General features: G+C 38.1%; 1 protein-coding gene across 3 annotated transcripts in view; it reads right to left on the bottom strand.

The window, feature by feature from the left end:
* The window catches only part of LOC103232265 (TLR adapter interacting with SLC15A4 on the lysosome-like), a 103065-nt gene extending 84024 nt beyond the window's left edge, over window positions 1-19041 (bottom strand). For 2 of the 3 annotated variants that reach the window (XR_497116.3, XR_497115.3), the window contains exon 1: window positions 18912-19041. Coding sequence is in view for 1 of the 3 variants with exons in the window: in XM_007992166.3 (XP_007990357.1) it covers window positions 16885-17790 (906 nt within the window). In the remaining 2 variants the exon portion in view is untranslated. Of the gene's footprint in view, window positions 1-14906; window positions 17832-18911 lie in introns of those variants that run through there. The other variant, XM_007992166.3, reaches the window with a different exon arrangement.
* Between the last annotated feature and the right edge of the window lie 1828 nt (window positions 19042-20869).

The raw sequence follows: 20869 nt of genomic DNA on the forward strand, positions 1-20869 counted from the left end.
TCCATTATGCTTCTTTAACAAGTCTTGCACCATTTTGGATCACATCCATTACAATTAGGTACGTTCCTTGTCTCATATGTTTTAAGGGTATTAAGTATGAGATTTTGGGGGGATCATCCAAAAGTTTTTGCATTGTGTGTAATGAATGCTAAAGATGAAGCCAGAAAATGGCTTGCTTGCTCAGGTTAAGCCTTTTATAGACTTTTCATAGGGTACTTTTAATATTTATTCTACGTGTGAAAAATTGTAAGAGCAAAGGACTCCCCATTCAATAAATGGTGCTGGGATAATTGGCTAGCCATATGCAGAAGATTGAAACTAGACCCCTACCTTACACCACATATAACAATCAATGCAAGATGGATTGAAGACTTAAATGTAAAACCTAAAATTGTAAAAATCCTGGGAGATAACCTAGGAAATATCAATCTGGATATAGGACCTGGCAAAGATTTCATGATGAAGACACCAAAGCAATTGCAACAAAACAAAAATTGACAAATGTAATTTAATTAAAGAGCTTCTGCACAGCAAAAGAAACTATCAAGAGCATAAACAAACAACAACAAACAGTGGCAGAAAATATTTGCAGACTGTGCAATCGACAAAGGTCTAATATCCAGAAACTATAAGGAACTTATACAAATTTACCAAAAACCCCCAAACCACCCCATTAACAAGTGGGCAAAGGACATTACCAGACACTTTTCAAAAGAAAATATACATGCCGCCAACAAACATATGAAAAATTACTCCATATCACTAATCATTAGAGAAATACGAATCAACGCCACAATGAGATACCATCTCACACAGGTCAGAATGACTATTATTAAAAAGTCAAAAAACAACAGATGTTGGCGAGGTTGTGGAGAAAAGGGAACGCTTATTTTGTTGGTGGAAGTGTAAATTAATTCTACCATTGTGGAAATCAGTGTGGCAATTCTTCAAAGAGCTACAAACAGAACTACCTTCCAACCCAGCAATCTCATTACTGGGTATATAACCAAAGGAATATAAATGATTCTATCATAAATACACAAGCACGTGTATGTGTGCATGACTCTCCACAATAACAAAGACATAAAATCAGCCCCAATGTCCATCAACAGTGAACTAGATTAAGAAAATGTGATACATATACACTAGTGAATACTATGCAGCCATGAAAAAGAATGAGATCATTTCCTTGGCAGCAATATGGATAGAGCTGGAGGTCATGATCCTAAGCAAACTAATACAGGAACAAAAAACCAATAGTGCATGTTCTGACTTATAAGTGGGAGCTAAACAATGAGAACACATGGATACCAGGGGAGAAACAGCAGACACTGGGGCCCACTTGAGGGTGGAGGGTGGGAGGAGAGAGAGGATCACAAAAAAATACCTATTGGTTATTACATTTATTACCCTAGTGATGAAATTATCTGTATAACAAATTTCCATGACACACAGTTTACCTACATAACAAACCTGCACATGCACTCCTGCACCTAAAATACATTTTTTTAAAAAAAAGCATAAAAACCACACCTGCATTTTCAAGTCACATTACACTTCAACAGTGTCTAATCTTTCCCATGAAATTCTGTATGTGAGATTCTGCAAAGCAAGGGTGGATGACCCTGTATCCATCTACCTCCTTCAATATTGGGTCTCCCAGTTCCTCACCTAGGCATCCAGCCTCTTCAGGAAAAGAATTAATTGTCTTGAATTATTTTCTACCTGTTTAATGTTTCCTAATCTTATCTTCCCATTTAGAATATGCAACTCCCTCCAATAGGGGAACCCTCCTGTACCACTTACTTCCCTCATGCTCCAACATTCGTTGTTCATGGATACAGGTAAAAAGGAAAAAAAAAAAAATAAGTTACCTTCAGCAAGTCATTTACTCTTTCTTCCTCTAAATGTCCTTATCTTTACAGTGAAGGAGTTGATCTAGGTCAGAAGTTCTTCACCAAATTTCTGTATTAGAAACCAGATAACTTTTCCAAGTCCAAACCTCAAAGTCAAGTTTAGTAGATCAGGGATAAGGCCAATAAAGTTTATCTCAGAGAAGTTTCTCATGTGTTTCTGAAGTAGATCCCATGTTGAGAAATAAGCTGTAATAAATCTACCACTCTATAAACATGTTATTTTTCTGTAGACCATATAAAAATTTCTAGCCCTTCCTGTGATTTGTATTTGTTTAGGGTTCTTCACACTGACTAGTTCAGCCACTGCTCTGTATCAGTCAGTTATCAGTTCTCACAATCTGGAACATCTAGATTACTAAATGTGATAGGTAATGAGATTTATTTTGTTATTCTTTGTTTGGATGTTAGCATTGCTGAAATGGATGTCTGATATATATTTATATATTAAAGAGCAGTTTTAATGGTCTGAAGTGGCAAGAGAGAAGAGAGAAAATGTTTAACTGTTTATTCAAACAAATAATGGCCGTCAGATTCATTTTCAATAGCTTTTCTTTCCTCTTAGGGAGATTCTGTAGTCACTGCGTTTCAGTAGTCTTTCCATTCATTGTATGAACTCTTTATTGCTCATTTTGATTATTTCATCACCACTGCTCAGTCAGTAAAATTAAAACAATGGGAAAATGATCACATCCAATGTTATTATTTCTCTTTGAAAAAAAAATTCTCCCCTCCCCAAATAGAATACATTTACAAAACACAGAGTGTAACAACATTTATTCTTTTATTTTTTTAATTTTAATTTTTTGGATACTTAGTAGATGTATATAATTACGGTGTACATGAGATGCTTTGATATAGGCATGGAAAACATAATAATCACATCATATAAAATACCTCAACATTTATTCTTAATGGATCTACGGATCCATTAAGAATAATGGATGGGATGGGAGATGCGAAATGATGAGTGACTGCCAGTGATTATGTGACAACTGGTCCCTGTGGTGCTTGGAGGCCTGGAGCAGCAGTTTATGGCACCATTTGGAAGCAAGTTCTGCCACTAGACAGAAGCCTGCAAACATTTTTGGCATGCATGCCACAGGATAAACTTTCTTACAGCTGCTGGTGATGATGCTAATAATGATGTTAATGATGACGGTGATATTCTGTTCTCAAAATGATAAAGAAGCAGTATAGCTCTATGAAATCATCACATTGCTAGCATATAAATGCCTGGTACTTCAATTTAAAAAGCAAAAAGAAAACTAGACTGGGAATCAGAAGACATAGGCACCAATGCCAGTTTGGTCACTCACTAACTACTTGGGAAATTTCATTCCCTCTCTTTGGGGATTTTTTTTTTTTTTCATCTATAAGAATGTTGTATTAGACCAATAATATTCAAACTGTTATTTAAGGATTCCCCTCAATGGCTACCTGAATGTGGTAAGAGGGAGCAGAATCTTTATTCTCCCTGTTTCAATCAGAGCAACTCTTCCTCTTCCAATGCCTGTTTTATGTAGTGGGCTACTTCGTGTGTGTGTGTGTGTGTGTGTGTGTGTGTGTGTGTGTGTGTACGACAGAAAGACAGAAAGAAAACAGAGATTTAGTTTCCTGGATTTTTAAGAATAAATTTAGTCTAGAATATGGGACTTTATATCTATGATGTCCTAGAACTCTGAAGTATCTACGATTAGAAAACAAAGATCTTCCAAAGATCTTCACGATAAATACTTCCTTTATTTGGCCTCTATTAGATCTTTTGCTATTGCTTTCATACCCTCTACCCCCATCCTCCTGAGCCTCAAGACATAAAGTGCCTAATGAATGATACTAACACTGTTACCCCCATAGGACTGATTTAAGACCTAAGCAGGTTCAGAGTTACACAGGTAGTGGAATTTTGAGAAACCAGCATGGGAGACTCAAATTCTCATCCCGTACCATTGCTAGCTGAAGCCTGAATGCCCTTTTCAGAGAACAGAACCTGTTGTTACACATGGAGAATTTAGGTTTATAAGGCAGACCCTTCTGGGAGAAAGAACATTGACATAGTCACACTCAATTAGAAATGACTTTTGTCTGGGCATGAGCTTTTGATTATGGAAAAACTGAATGATTGAGTAGCTCAAGTCTCAAGATGGAACACATCTCAATTTCTTCATATATAATATGGGAATAATGATAAATATAATAAAAATAACAATGACACTGACAACTTATTGAGTCTTTAAGGGGAATCAAACATCATATGAGACCCTTGACTTACACTATCCATTTTGTCCTCACGTTATAAGGTGAGCGAATTATCCTTATAAGGTAGTGAATTATCTATTGCAATGATAAAGTCTCTGTTATGTATAACTTTATTATTATTATTATTATTATTAGGTAAAGGATCTAGGATGGGGAAGCTAGAAGTCAAATTTTACCAATTATACAATCCTGTTGTCACGCTTCCTTGACAGTATGGAGTCAGTTCTCTCTTTTAGGTGATATCCTAATCTTTGCCAATATTACATTCACTTAGAAAAATAGCTGCTGTTTGGCCGGGCGCGGTGGCTCAAGCCTGTAATCTCAGCACTTTGGGAGGCCGAGATGAGCGGATCACGAGGTCAGGAGATCGAGACTATCCTGGCTAACACGGTGAAACCCCGTCTCTACTAAAAAATACAAAAAACTAGTCGGGTGAGGTGGCGGGCGCCTGTAGTCCCAGCTACTCGGGAGGTTGAGGCAAGAGAATGGCGTAAACCCGGGAGGCGGAGCTTGCAGTGAGCTGAGAACCGGCCACTGCACTCCAGCCTGGGCGACAGAGCAAGACTCCGTCTCAAAAAAAAAAAAAAAAAAAAAGAAAGAAAAAGAAAAATAAACTTCTATAGCTATAGACTTTGCTGCTGAAACCTACCATAACTCTTCCACAAAGGTTTGCACCAGTCTCTCTACACTTTAATGTAATAGAAAGTACTGTGAATTAAACTTAAAAGTTTATGTTTCTCTCATCCGGTGTTTACAATATGATTTCTCATTAGAAATCATCCAGCTTAAATTTCCTGCTTTATCAGAAATATTTATTTTCAGAAATGTTACTTTAAATCAAAATGCTATGAAGTTTCTCAAACATTTGGAAACAACCAGAGAAATCTTTCTCTTCATATATTCCTGTAGAACACACAAATCTGTCACTCCCAGCAGTAAACAGTAGCAACTTGTGTGGACTCTCATCTCTTATTTTACTTTCAGATGTTCCTATTAAGTAATCAGAAGGGATTTATTCAAAGTGTTTTTTAGGTTGGCAAAAATAAATATTTCCCTCATCCCAATCTTGAACATGATGATTAATTAATTTGTTAGAATTGTGCTGATGTTTATCAAAAGGATTTATATTAGTAGAATGTTTTACCACTTACCAAGTCTTCTCACCTCCCTTTAATTTTCATAAAATTCCTGTGATATAGTTGGGGCAAGTGTTGCTATCCCCATTTTCCAGATGAGGAGATTGAGACTGGGAGAAATAGTGTGTCTTGTCAGGCAGTTAATGAGTGGCTGAACTGGAGCATTATTAAAACATAAATATTCCCATTATGCATTCTTTGCTCTTTCCAGCTCTCTTTCCACCTTTTTCATTACATGATTCACTTGTTTAACAGGATTGAAACAGGGATGTCTCTACACACCTAACACAGGAAAAAAAAAAAATCTCTAGTAGGCAACAGAGTCCCTAGGAGACAAATCTTTCTCCCCAGCTCTCCTTCAAGGTAATGACTCTATAAAATGGTACCTTGTATTTATAGTCTCCAGAATTATTGGTCTTTTCCTTCTTCATTGGATCCGTCAATTCTCTACCAACTGACTTCAGGTTCTGCTCAACTACTCCCTTTCTATCTTCCACATTCTCTCTGGTTTTTTTTTGTTGTTTTTTTTTTTGTTTGTTTGTTTTTTTTTTTTTTTTTTTTAAAATAACCCCGGGAAAAGTATAGGGTAGTTTTTAAGGTAGGGTTACGAGGATGCCCAGTTAAGTTTGGACTTCAGATTAATAATGAAATAATGTTTTAGTATTAGTGTGTCCCAAATATTGCATGAGGACATACTTTATACTAAAATGTAATTTGTTGATTATCTGAAATTCAAATTTAACCGAGTATCCTGTATTTTTATTTGATAGATCTGGCAACCCTAGTTAACAGCAGAGGTTCTGATGTCAAAATATCTTCATTTGAATACTGATTCTGATGAACTGCATAATCTTGGACAAATTTTTAACTTTTCTCAATTTTAATTTCCTCCTGTCTAAAATAGGGGTAATAATATAATAAGGTTGTTGAAATAATTGAGATAATGTGAATAAAGCTCCTAGTAGAGTGCGTACCACATAATAGATATTCCAAATGGTAACTATTATTATCACTGAATGACAATGAATAATAGCAGCACACTCCCTGCTAAACAGACAGGCATTTAATAGGTAATAATATTGTCAGTTCATGGGCAAAGCTCATTTAGAAAACTTCACATAGACAGGTTTTTTCAGGGCATGGACACTTTTTTACAGTTGAGCCTTAAAGTATAAGTGTTTGAAACAGAAATACCTTCTTTTATGAAGCACAATGCACTATCAGTAGCTTTTAAGTTTTAGATGATATATAAATCAGGAATAAATGCTCAGGATAAACAATATCCAGTATCCAAAATGTGATCCTCTCAGATCACTTAGTATCTCAATTTGGTCAACAGGTGTCAGGCAATAAATAATTCCATGTCAACCTGCATTTGTACAGTATATCAAGAAGCAAGTGGCCTTAAAGAAGCACACAGCAATAAAGATTGAAAACAAAGCAAAAGAGAATCAAGAAAAGTGAGTAAAAGTGAGGAAAGCCAGTCAAAGTTTGAGGTTCCGGAATAGGTCTCCATTTACTTAGAAACTGTACGAAAAAAGTGGGGCCCAAGCCTAGGGATACTAGTGATATTGAGCAGGATTTTGAAACGGGTATCTCGATAATGAAGTACATACAAGCAGAAATGAGACTCAAAATATTTAACAACTCATAGGGACAGGAAGTACCACAGGTAGTATTGGAGCTGAGTACTAGAGGCTCCATGTTTGCCTGTGTAGATGCTGGATCATGAGAAGATACAAAGGTTCAGAGGGAGAAGCCAGAGTTGCCAAGATTTTCATGATGGGAGGATTTGGAGGGTTGGGGCAGCAGCTTCATATCAGCTGCTATGGAAAGAGTTCAACTTGTTTAATGGCCATTAGAGCCACACTGGTGTACACCAACAAAATAGTCCTGGATACAAGATTCAGACTAGATTATGAACAGAACAAGCAGACAGAACTACCAGTGTGGAATGATCTAGAGCTGCATGCTTGTACTTCTCATATCCCTAATGTTGGATTGTGATGATTTACTATTGCTCTCTGCTTTTACATCATCTATACTATAAGCTCAGTGAAAAACAGGAATTGCATCATTTTTGTTCACCATTTATTCCTATTAACTATCACAGTGCTCAGTAAATATTTGTTTAATACATGAAGAGCCAATCAATTTTTCTTAATACATGGAGTGTTCTGAAGATTTTTTGTGTGTGTGTGTGAGCAACATGGCTGTTTATTTCACCTGAGTGCAGGCGGGCTGAGTCCGAAAAGAGAGTCAGTGAAGGGAGATAAGGGTGGGACCGTTTTATAGGATTTGGGTAGGTAAAGGAAAATTACAGTCAAAGGGGGGTTGTTCTCTGGTGGGCAGGAGTGGGGGTTACAAGGTGCTCAGTGGGGGAGCTTTTTGAGCCAGGATGAGCCAGGAAAAGGAATTTCACAAGATAATATCATTGCTTAAGGCAAAGACCGGCCATTTTCACTTCTTTTGTGGTGGAATGTCATCGGTTAAGGTGAGGCAGGGCATTTGCACTTCTTTTGTGATTCTTCAGTTACTTCAGGCCATCTGGGCGTATACATCCAAGTCACAGGGGATGCGCTGGCTTGGCTTGAGCTCAGAGGCCTGATATTCCTGCCTTCTTATATTAATAAGAAAAATAAAACAAAATAGTGTGAAGTGTTGGGGCGGCAAAAATGTTGGGGGGGTGGTACGGAGAGAGAATGGGCGGTGTTTCTCAGGGCTGCTTCAAGCGGGATTAGGGGCGGCATGGGAACCTAGAGTGGGAGAGATGAAGCTGAAGGAAGATTTTGTGGTCAGGGATGATATTGTGGGGTCGTTAGAAGAAACATTTGCCATATTGAATGATTGGTGATGGCCTGGATACGGTTTTGGATGAATTGAGAAACTAAACGGAAGATACAAGGTCCGAATAAAACAAGGAGAAAAATGGGTATTAAAGGACTAAGAATTGGGAGGGCCCAGGACGTCCAATTAGAGCGTGCCCCAGGGGGTTCAGCGTAATTACTTGCTTGGTTGGCAAGTTTTTGGGCTCTATCCTTGAGTTTTTTATGTTGTCATATACCAGGCCAGATTGATATAGGTAAAAACAATACTCTTCATTTAAGAATATACAGAGTCCTCCTTTTTCAGCAGTGAGTCAGTCAAGGCCTCGGCGGTTCTGGAGGACAACTGCAGCTAAAGAGTCAACTTGGGCAGATAAAAGACTGATAAAGTTTGCGATATGTCTGTGATGGTAGCAGAGAAGTCATTAGACAGGCTACGGAAGGTCATGACAGAGGTTAAAATGCCTGCTATTCTAATACCGAGAGCAATAGTGGAGGCAGAAAGTCCTAAACTGACCAGCAAGGGAATTAGTGGAATAACTCTTTTTTGTCGTGTCGGTGTCATGAGGGGAACAGGGAGCTCTTTGGTCCCATTTGCAAATTGAATTTTGGGAGTAAGGAAAACTAGTGTGCATGTGCCTGTCCAATTAGCAGGTAGACACATGTGGGTAGAAGACCCACAGAGGAAGAAGAGACCCTGTGTGAGGCAAAACTGGCCAAATCGAGGAATTATGTCTGACAGAAGGGAAGAAATGACCATAGTGGCCTTCTCAGACCCTGTGGGAAAGGCCTCTACTTATCCAGTGAGTGTCTATCTAGACTAAGAGGTATTTTAGTTTTCTGACTCCGGGCATGTGAGTAAAGTCAATTTGCCAGTCCTGGGGAGGGGCAAATCCTCAAGCTTGATGTGTAGGAAAGGGAGGGGGCCTGAACAATCCCTGAGGGGTAGTAGAATAGCAGATGGAACACTGAGAAGTGATCTCCTTGAGGATAGATTTCCATGATGAAAAGAAAATGAGAGATTCTGAGAGACAGACTTGCGGCTTGTAACCTACATGGAAGAGGTTATGAAATGACGACAGAATAGAATGGGCCTGTGAGACTGGAGGGAGATATTTTCCTTGGTCTAAGAACCATTTGCCTTGTGTGGGAAGAGATTGATAGGTGGAAGTTTCAGCGAGGGGAGTAGGTGGGAGTGGCCAATATGAAGGAGGAAAACTGCCCTGAGGAATAGAAGTTGGAAGCTAGCTGCTTTTTTAGGTAACTTATCAGCATAAGCATTGCCCTGAGCGATGGTTGGGGGGAGAAAATAGATTTTGGAAGTTATGAGAACTGTAGAGAGTTGAGCATAGTTTGTGATTTTTAGGGCCTCTAATAGTATTAAAGTAGTGGCAGCCACTGCATGCAGACATGAGGGCTAGGCTAAAATGGTAAGGTCAAGTTGTTTGGACAGAAAGGCTACAGTACACGGTCCCGGCTCTTGTGTAAGAATTCTGTCCGCACTAACCATGCCTAGGAAGGAAAGAAGTTTTGTAGAAGGGATTGGGGTTTGGGAGATTAGCCAGACACGATCAGCAGGGAGAGTAAGTGTGTATTTATGAGAATTATGCCGAGATAGATAACAGATGAGGAGGAAATTTGGGCTTGACTGAAGTAATGGGGGCTGTCTGTGAAGCCTTGCAGCAGTACAGCCTAGATAATTTGCTGAGCCTGATGGCTGTCAGGGTCAGTCCAAGTAAAAGCGAAGAGAGGCTGGGATGAAGGGTGTAAAGGAATAGTAAAGAAAGTATGTTTGAGATGCAGAGGCAAGACAATTTGGTTGATAAGACGTAGAGATCTTGAATTAACCTGTAAGGCTTGTCTGGTTTTAGGACAGGTAAAATGGGGGAATTATAAGAGGAGTTTACAGGCTTTAAAAGGCCATGTTGTAGCAGGCAAGCGATAACAGGCTTTAATCCTTTTAAAGCATGCTGCAGGATGGGATATTGGCGTTGAGGGGGGTAAGGGTGATTGGGTTTAATGAGATGGTAAGGGGTGCATGATCAGTTGCCAAGGAGGGAGTAGAAATATCTTATATTTGTGGGTTAAGGTGGGGGGATACGAGGGGAGGATGTGAAGGTGGCTTTGAACTGGGGGAAAAGGCAGCAATGAGGTGTAGCTGTAGCCTAGGAATAGTCAGGAAAGCAGACAATTTAGTTAAAATGTCTCAGCCTAATAAGGGAACTGGGCAGGTGGGGATAACTAAAAAGGAGTGCATAAAAGAATGTTGTCCAAGTTGGCACCACAGTTGGGGAGTTTTAAGAGGTTTAGAAGTCTGGCCGTCAACACCCACAACAGTTTTGGAGGCAAGGGAACCAGGACCTTGAAAAGAAGGTAATGTGGAGTGAGTAGCCTCCGTATTGATTAAGAAGGGGACAGACTTACCCTCCACTGTAAGAGTTACCCAAAGCATCTGTGATGGTCCAGGAAGCTTCTGAGGCGATGGGGCAGCGTCAGTCTTCAGCCGCTAAGCTGAGAAGATCTGGGAAGCAATCAGTCAGACAGCCTTGGGCCAGAGCTCCAGGGGCTCTGGGAGTGGCTGCCTGGCAAGTTGGACAGTCCGATTTCCAGTGGGGTCCCGCTCAGATGGGACACAACTTAGGAGGAACCCGGGCTGTGGGCATTCCTTGGCCCAGTGGCCAGCTTTCCGGCACTTGCAGCAAGCTCCTGGGGGAGGAGGTTCTGGAGGAACCTCTGGCAGCTGCGGTTCAGGCGTTTGGAGTTGTGTGCTGGAGATGTGGCTGAGGTTTGTCTCACAGTGGAGGCAAGGAATTGCAACTCAGAAATAAGTTGCTACTTGGCTGCCTCTATTATTGTACACCTTAAAGACAAGGTTCATTAAGTCCTGTTGTGGGGTTTGAGGGCCGGAATTTAACTTTGGGAGTTTTATTTAATGTCAGGAGCAGATTGGGTAAAAAAATAAAATGCATATTAAGAATAAGGCAGCCTTCTGACCTTTCAGGGTCTAGGGCTGAAAAGTGTCTCAGGGTTACTGCTAAACGGGCCATGAACTGGGCTGGGTTTTTTATATATGATGAAAAAGAGCCTAAATGCTAACTGATTTGGAAGAGGTCGGATAAAGAAAAAGGAACATTAACCTTGACTATGCATTTCGCTCTAGCCACTTTTTTAAGAGGAAATTTCTGGGCAGGTGGGGGACGGTTAGTCATGGAAGGAAACTGTAAGCCAAAAACTGTAAGCCAGACCAGGTGTGAGGAGGGGAGGTGATAAAAGGATTACAGGGTGGGGCAGCGGAGGCTGAGGAAAAATTGGGACCTAGCTCAGCCTGGCGAGGAGGGGAGAGGTCGGATGGGTCTGTAGAAAAGGAAGATTAGAAAGACTCAGCGACGCTTGGGGTTGAGACTGAGGGGACAGGCAGGAGGGAAAAAAGGAAGATTTGGGATGAGTTGCATTGGGAACAGAGACTAGGGAGGGACCGATGTGTAAAAGAATGCCTGGACATCAGGCATCTCAGACCGTTTGCCCATTTTATGACAAGAATTATTTAGATCTTGTAGGATGGAAAAATCAAAAGTGCCATTTTCTGGCTATTTGGAACTGCTGTCAAGTTTGTATTGGGGTTAAGCAGCATTGTAGAAGAAAATAAGGCATTTAGGTTTTAAATCAGGTGTGAGTTGAAGAGGTTTTAAGTTCTTGAGAACACAGGTTACGGAGAACAAGGAAGAATGGAGGGTGGAAGGTTGCCCATGGTGAAGGAGGCAAGCCCAGATAAAAGAGAGAGTAGAAACACAGAGAGAAGGAGTTCAGGGGTTCTTGTCCTCCAGAAAAGTGGGAAAGGGGTCGGGGTGTGGAACTAAGGTATTGGGGCACAAAAATAAGAGGTCAGGGTGCAAAAATAAGAGGGAGCACAAAAATAAGAGGTCGGGGTTCTTGCCCCTCCCCCAGAAAAGCCGAGAAGGGGTAGAAACAGGGAGAGAAGGGGTTGGGGTGCTTGTCCCTCCCCCAGAAAAGCAAGAAGGGGTAGAAACAGGGAGAGAAGGGGTCGGGGTGCTTGCCCCTCCCCCAGAAAAGCAGAGAAGGGGTAGAGACAGGGAGGGTAGGGGTTGGGGTGCTTGCCCGTCCCCCAGAAAATTGGGACTTGCCGCTTAGGGTGAAGGACCAAGGCAGGCATCCCTGCAGCGTGGTCAGACAACCCTGAAACGTGGGTGAGTAATCAGAGAGGCATCCCTGCAATGATTAAACACCAAGGGAAGGCTGCCTTCCCCAGTCTGTGACCGGCGCCGGCATTTTGGGTCCACGGATAAAACGTGTCTCCTTTGTCTCTACGAGAAAATGAAAGGAATTGAAATTAAGAGAAGGGAGAGATTCAAGGGTGGTGCCAAGATTGAAAGGAGAAAGAGGTTAAGAGATAGTGAGAGAGGTTGAAGAAGAGAGTAAAAAAGGGGCCGCTTACCCGATTTAAAATTGGTGAGATATTCCTTGGCCTGTTGGGTCTGAGGACCAGAGGTCATAGGTGGATCTTTCTCACAGAGCAAAGAGCAGGAGGACAGGGGATTGATCTCCCAAGGGAGGTCCCCTGATCCGAGTTACGGCACCAACATGTCACGCGCATCCGTGTGAAGAGACCACCAAACAGGCTTCGTGTGAGCAACATGGCTGTTTATTTCACCTGGGTGCAGGCGGGCTGAGTCCGAAAAGAGAGTCAGCCTCTGGAGATATTTCTACATGAAAGACAGAAAGATCTGAAAATTCTTTTTTGGTTTTCAACTGGCCTTGGAGATCTGCTACAGACACAAGCCGGTCCCATACCACTAAAATCCTTATAATATGAATTTCTAAGCTTCTCTTAAGCAGAAGACTACAAGGATGTTATACAATTACATGACTTCCCTAAAGTAAAGCTGAACACTTAAATGAAAGAGGTAGACCCACACAAGTCCCTGGGATCCTGAGTTGTTAAACTTTTTCAATTCTATTCAAAATCTATTTAGCAGAAGTGGGTTCAGTTTACAATTATTAGGATACATAGCTGGGAGTGGTGGTTAACGCCTGTAATCCCAGCACTTTGGGAGGCTCAGGCGGGTGGATCACTTGAGGCCAGGAGTTCGAGACCAGCCTGGCCAACATGATGAAACCCTTTCTCTCCAAAAAATAAAAAATAAAAAAAAAAAGGAAAGAAATAAAAGAAAGGAAAAGAAAAGAAAACAAAAAAGAAAAGCCAGGCATGGTGGCAGGTGCCTGTAATCCCAGCTACTCAGGAGACTGAGAGACAAGAATTGCTTGAACCCGGGAAGTGGAGGTTGCAGTGACAAGAATTGCTTGAACCCGGGAAGTGGAGGTTGCAGTGAGCCAAGATCGCACCACTTAACTTCAGTCTGGGAGACAGTGAGAGTTCATCCCACAAAAAAAAAAAAAAGAAAAAAAAAGATAAATAGTATATTCAGGAAAAGACTTTGGTCACTTTCAGACAAAACCAAGGTCTTTCACAATTTATTTTTCTCATAGTAAACTGCCACCACTCATTTGGGGAAATAGAACCAGAACTATTGAGAAATTCCGTAAGCTACAAGTTTCTCAGCTTTAAATAGAAATAGCAGAACAATTCAAAGACAACTTCCCATGACAATGATTCAGTGTTTTTTAAGTTACAGTCAATATACCTTAATTTGTTTCACATTGCTTTACAGATATGATCTTAAATGTAATTATTTAGAGACTATTTCATAAAACTCCAAGTTATGGTGTATATTTTATACACTAACAAATACTGAACCAATGTGTAATAATAAGGCCGTTTTCACAAATTTACTAGACCTTGAGGAAAAGAACATAACAATGTAATTGGGGAGCAAAAGCTCCAAATTGCCCCTGGGGAATAAAAGGACACCTAGCTTAATTTTAACACTGTGATAACTATTTTGCTTTCGAATTACTATTTCATTTTTCATGGATTTTCACACGTACATAGTTGATTGGCTAAATTTCCATGCAAATGACTAGTTATGAAAACATTAAACCACACTTAATTTGATTTAATGGATATCTGTTGATATTAATTTGTTGATTTCTTTCTTCGTTGGCTAGAAAAAAATCATTCCTTTAACTACACATTATTCCAGTTTATCCTACACACTAATTCACATCAAGTCACCTCTCCACCCTTCATCCACGCATACATCATGTAATAATGCTAAGTTAGCCATTTACCTCTTAAAAGTAAAATTTTTTATGAAAATATTTCTTTAATTTTTTAACAGGAAAATAAATTCATGGTATTTGATACTTCCATCCCTCAAGCAGGAACTATTTACTTTGTTTCTCCATTTCCAAAAACAAGTTTTAGTAAGACCCAGAAACTCTGCTTAAAACCTTGAATGGACCATCACAGTGTCAGATCAAGTCTTAATAACCTCGGGGAGACTGGCTTCTTTTGAGGACTAACCTATGAGACAAAATGAGCCTGAAAATTCCAGGAGTACAGTATAGACTGTATCTTTTAAATAGGTGTGATGTTTAAAGGACACTCCTGACAGAAAACTACCTTAGACTTTGTCAAATCTACTTTGGGACTCACAATAGTGACCTGAAATCCAAAGACGGGGTGTAAATTAAACTCTATATAAGCAGGGGACAACATTGTATTCAACATCTTTCATAACCTCCTCGACTTTTTTTCCTACCAGAAAACATGATGATCCTCCCCAACGAATGAATCATTTACATTTCATATATTCATAGAAGCACAAAACTAATACTTTCAACTTCTGCAAATATGAGACAAGAAGAAATTTATTATTCCATATGTTTCAAAAAATGTTTTGAAAGGGAACATTGTGGTCATATGAATAATACTCATGGTGAAAAACAGAATGAAGAATGACTACTTAAAGCCAAACTGTGATAAATCACAACGTCATATGCATATTTCACTCCAGCACTAAAGTCGGTAGGTATGAGGTCAGGATAAAACATAACACCAAATTCATCATCCTTCCTTACTTAAGAATTGCATTGTATTTTTAAACCATTTTAACCATAAGTGAGTATCTTTAGATGATAAATATTTTGATGACACAGATAAAGAGGCGAAAATTTTAAATATGAGAGTGTAATTAAATATATGTATAAATTTGATAAATACTAAATACTGTGGCTTTTTATATGATACTATGTAATTTCAACACTTTATGAATATAACTGCTTCATAAAGTATTAATACATATTACTGTACCTAAGAAAACCATTCACACTAGTAATACTGTCCCATGACATTTAATTCACTTTTGTAAATTTTGACATTAGTATTTCATAATTTTAGTAACTCTTCTATTAAAATGCTGAAATTTAACAGCATAAAAGACAATATACATACAACTGTTTTTCAGTATCTAAAGATACTGAGTTGGTTTTTCCAAAACTCTTACTCATTGTCTCTTCAGAATCAAATGTCTGAATGATAAAAATTGATTGGGACAGTTATGGTAGAGGATTGTGTGGAAGGGAGCAATAAAGAGAAAAACAGAAGACAAATCAGGGGTACTTATTATTAGTTCGCATACATTTGAAGAGGGTGAAAATAAACTAAGTATTGTGTGATCATAAAGAACAAGCTATTAGGGCATTATGGTGACTCATTCTACAAGAGTTAATCAAAGACCCAAGAAAAAATTGGAAGGGAATATGTGATTGTCAATGCACAAATCTTATTAATGCATAACATAATCATAAGAATTCTATAACAGAAATTAATACCATTTTATTTTACAACACACAAGTGCATGCCGATCATCTTCCTATTTCTATTAAAAGGGTGGAAGCTTTTTTCCAAGTCTGCAATAAATTATACTGTTACTTTAGATATATTTTGTCAATGTATTTAATTTAAATCCGAAAATTTCCGTAATACACTGCTGCCTTTCACTCTAAGCCAGGATCATGATTGAGGATAATCTGTTGTGTAATAAGTTGCTGAGAGCCTTTTTATTTCTAAATGGTGGTACTCTGCTTTCTTCACTCTACCTGTATGTTTTGTTTCCTCCCATCCCTAAAAACAACCAGGAATAACAGTCGTATAAAACAGTTAATGCTCGTTCCAGGTAAGTTCCAAAGCACCAAGTTTCAATACAAATGGTACTTAGGAATTTTCCATTTTTCCTTAAGCCCCCCTTCCGTGTTTCTTTCAAATATCATTTAAATTTGACTTTTGTTTAAAGTATTTCCTTTTATATGTCCCCATACTCAATCTTGATAGATAGCCACATATAGATATCCAGATATACATATCCATATCCATAACTACATATCATTATTTCCCCTAGACTATTTTGATTGTCAGTATCAATGCAATTTTGTGGGGAAATAAATGTCCCTCTCTGATATATCTTCTAGTTGTCCTCAGTATCTTAGAGCAATAATCCACTCCTCATCCCATTTTTGTTGTAAATAAAGCTGTGTGACACTGAGGTAATTGATTTGGGGTGCCAGTGAAAATTAAATAGGTAAACACATATAGAGTTTAATCTGGCAACAATTAAAATATCAACACATTAAGAACATGCACTCAAAAATGTAGTTACTATAGTTGTCTCCTACAAGAATTCAGATGTACCATGGGATAAATCATTTCTCAAAAACTATAATAATCACACCTCAAAGAAGGCTAGATGTGACATGATAAGCCAGAGAAAACTCTTGTTATTGCAGTCCCTTAAGTATGTCCAAACAACCTACATTTGGTTTCTACTGTAGATGTCATAGAAGTTCCCTAACTGTCTGGTTTGATATTTGTAAGTTAGGAGTACTGAATTCAGAACTCTTTCCATGAGAACGGTTACAGAGATTACATAGTGGTAGAGAGTGTAGGATAGCTTCCTGATCTTTCCATAATTCAACGTTCTGCTCTTGAGAGGTTTGAAGGCTGGTGTAATTTACATTATTCATTAGCAAATTGGAAGCCATAAGATTGGTTATAGAGTGGCATCTGGTGAGATTTTCTTCCAATAATTGTTTATAGAGCTCGTCCACCTTTCTTTCCATATAAGTATTAAGCATAGAATTAGAGAGGGGCTGTTTTTGAAACAACATACTTTTTTCTTGGCTTTCATCCCCGTTCAATAATTTTGAGGTAGGTAATGTCTCTAGAGGCCCAATGACAGGAGAATGACCCAGTGGCATACCAACTGAAAATAAAAGGGGACCATTAAAAACATCATTATGTGTGTGTTCCATAAAGCAGTCTGAATCACATATGTTCTTCATGTCGTCACCTCCAATCTGTAGGTCAGGATAATTGTGGCAAATACTCATACACAACCATGATCTACATAAATCTGGTTGTCTTTGATCAAGTTGTTCTCTCTTTGAAATGGGCAATGCAACTGACACATTTCCTGGAAGACATATACCTTTGCATTTTGCTACGGTTGTTTCATCCACAGATTTTATTTGATCTGTATCATCATTTTGCTCTGTTACACTTTCTTTCCTAGCTGTTTCTTGATTTTCCATCTCAGCAGAGGAAAGTGAATTTTCTTCTCTATCTAAAATCTTCTTTTTCCAAGTTTCCTTTTCAGTCTTCTTACACATAAATGGTTTGCAAAATTTTGCATATTTCTGTTCTTTGTATAGAAGATCAATTAAGAAAGCTTCTCCAAGCATTTTGTTAGACAAGTTTTACAAAGTAAGTGCCTAGTATATTCCTGTAATATAAAATAACTCATTAAGGCAATGTACATTTAAAATGTCAAATAACGATTTATCTCCTACGTGAAACAAAAGTAATTTAGGGAGGCAGTGTTGCTCAAAGGATAGGAAATAGGACCAGGAATAAGGAAACCTGGGTTTCCGTTCTGCCATGAACTTTTAACATAAGCTAATTTATTTAACATTTTGCGGTCTCAAATTTTTCAGCAATTAAATGATGATACTGCACATCATTTAATGACTCTTCACAGGATTATTGTCAGTATAATATTATACGGTGCACATGAAAGTGTTAGAAGTACAAACATACAAATGTATAATTATTATATTCAACTATGTCTAAGGGTTTATTTAGAAATGATAAATTTTCTATCTTCAAAGAGTCTAGTTAAAATGAAGGTTGCTGTCAAGGAATTGGTTTTAACTATCCTTTTAATTAATGTCATTTGAGTCACAGATTGAAATGAATTACTATACCTTAGAACATATATAAGATGTGGAAATTTATATATAGTTTGGACTCATGCAAATTTGTTGATTGAAAACATAAATATAGCCACTTTACTTTTTGAATAATGTAGATGAATAGTTATCATTTCTGTGGTGAGAGCTATGTGAGATAATGCATTTGTTAATTGGCTAGATTTAACCACTCCAAAATGTTGTACATAATAAAAGCATACAATGTTCTCTGTCAATTTAAAAAATAATGTAAATGTAAATACGTTTGTCAATTTCATTACCAATCTTTTTTCTTTTTCTTTCCCTTTCCCTCCCTCAACTCCTCCTCACTTTCTTCTCCTCTCTTCTTTTGTATTAAAATCTTACTTAGCACTTATTGCAGACTTTTGTGTGGCTCTTTAGTGCAACTGGCAATCTTTAGACTTCCAATTTTCTCTATAAACACTATAAAAGCATGAAAGAAAAAAGCAGACTTGATTCAAGATACAATTTTCCTCTTTTAAAACAACACTCTTTGTTGTAACTGTTTCCAAGAAATGCACTTATATTCATATTTAAAGCCTACTGTGAAGAAAATAAAAAAAGAACTAAAATATGTAAGATTTTAGACTTACCTTTTTCAAATATCAGGATACCTAAAGAGTTGTTTTTCTGAGACTCCAACAGTGCAAACACAGAAGAAATCCTGTTTGGCTCATGTAGTTTTCATATTTCATTTACTCTTCAGAAATAAAGCTTTAACCACACAAATTGTTCTGCTTTCCACTCACACCCTGGGACTGAACCAAACTAATAAGAAAATGACGTAGATTGATCACGTGTACAGTGTGGTAATGATCCAAAAGAGGATCTTGAAAGTGTTTATTCAAGTTTTCAGTGACAATGAGAACGGGAAAATGTTAATAGCACTAGCTTTTTTTCATACACGTTAAGGTAGATACAAAGTTATTTTAATTTTTAAAAAATATTTATAGATTCATGGGGTACATGTGCAGGTTTGTTACATGGATATATTGTGCAGTGGTGGAGTTTAGGCTTCTAGCATACGCATCACCTGAAAAGTGAACATTGTACCCAACAGGTAATTTTTCAGCCCTCACACCCCTCCCAACCTGGCCCCCTTCTGTAGTCTCCAGTGTCTATTATTTTCCTCTATTTGCTCATTTATACCCATTTAGCTCCCACTTGTAAGTGGGAACGTGTGGTATTTTGTTTTCTCTTTCTGAGTTATTTCACTTAGGATAATGGCCTCAAACTCCATTCATGCTGATGCAAAAGACATGATTTCACTCTTTTTTTATGGCTGGGTAGTATTCTATTGTGTGTATATACTACATTTTCTTTATCCAGTCATCTATTGATGGACACTTGGATTGATTCCATGACTTTTCTATTGTGAATAGTGCTGTGATAAACACAAATGTACAGGTGTCTTTTTGATATAACAATTTATTTTCCTTCTGATAGATACACAGCAGTGGGTCGACTGGGTCAAATGGTAATTCCATTTTTAGTTAAAATATGGACACCAGAATATTTTGTAACAATTAATAATTAGAAGTAATCTAAATGACCATCAACTACAAATTGTTAAATTAATTGTAATATATCTATAACATTAAATAATAAACTGAGTGCTTTCAATGACATAATAATAAGCATCTACTGAGTAATTACTACATGACAGTCATTCTAAATGTCCTATATATACTACTTAATTTAGAGCTAAAGCTCTTACCCCCATTTTACAGAGGAAACAAAGACAAAGGAAGGTTATATACTTCCTGACAGTCACGAAGCTAGTAAATGATAGAACTAGGATTTGCACCTGATAATTGGATTCAGAATCAGAATTCATGCTCTTAATGGCTACACTACGTTTCCCCTATGTGTATAGAATACAAGCTGTGAAACAATATATGTATCATGATTCCATGATGAATTGTGTGCACTATATGCCAGACACTATTCTAAATACTTCGCACATGCTAAAGACATCCTCATAACATGTCTGTGAAGCTCTTAGTATCCCCATTTTACCTATGAGAAAACCCAGGCACGGAGACGTTAGATAACATGACCAATATCACACAATGTTAAGTAGCAGAGTCTGGGTTTTGACCCAGGCAGCCCACCTTCAAAGAAAGCATGCTTAACTTCTTTGTTAAACTGACTTTTTCTGCCTTTTAGTTACCTTAATAGGTGTAACCATGTTGACGGAAAAGGATACAAATCAAATTCTTAATAGTAGCTTCCTCTGGAGGGAGAGTGTTAGGAGGTAACTGGAGTAACTTTTTACTGTATATATTTACATACAGTTTGAATTCTTGTACTAATGAGCATGTATTCACGTATTACTTGAATAATTAAAAAAAACGAGAAAAACGTTTACACACACAAAAGAAGAAAAATCTTTACTACCTTCTTTATAATATATTTTCCCAGTCTCACAAATGTCTTCTCCGATTTTTAGAATGATTTTACACCCAGATACAAACTGCCAAAGTAGAGTAGGAAGCATAAGCAAAATATCTATATAGTTCACATTTTTGTCTACAATTATCAATATGGC

The sequence above is a fragment of the Chlorocebus sabaeus genome, chromosome X, assembly GCF_047675955.1.
Source record: "Chlorocebus sabaeus isolate Y175 chromosome X, mChlSab1.0.hap1, whole genome shotgun sequence".
Lineage (NCBI taxonomy): Eukaryota > Metazoa > Chordata > Mammalia > Primates > Cercopithecidae > Chlorocebus > Chlorocebus sabaeus.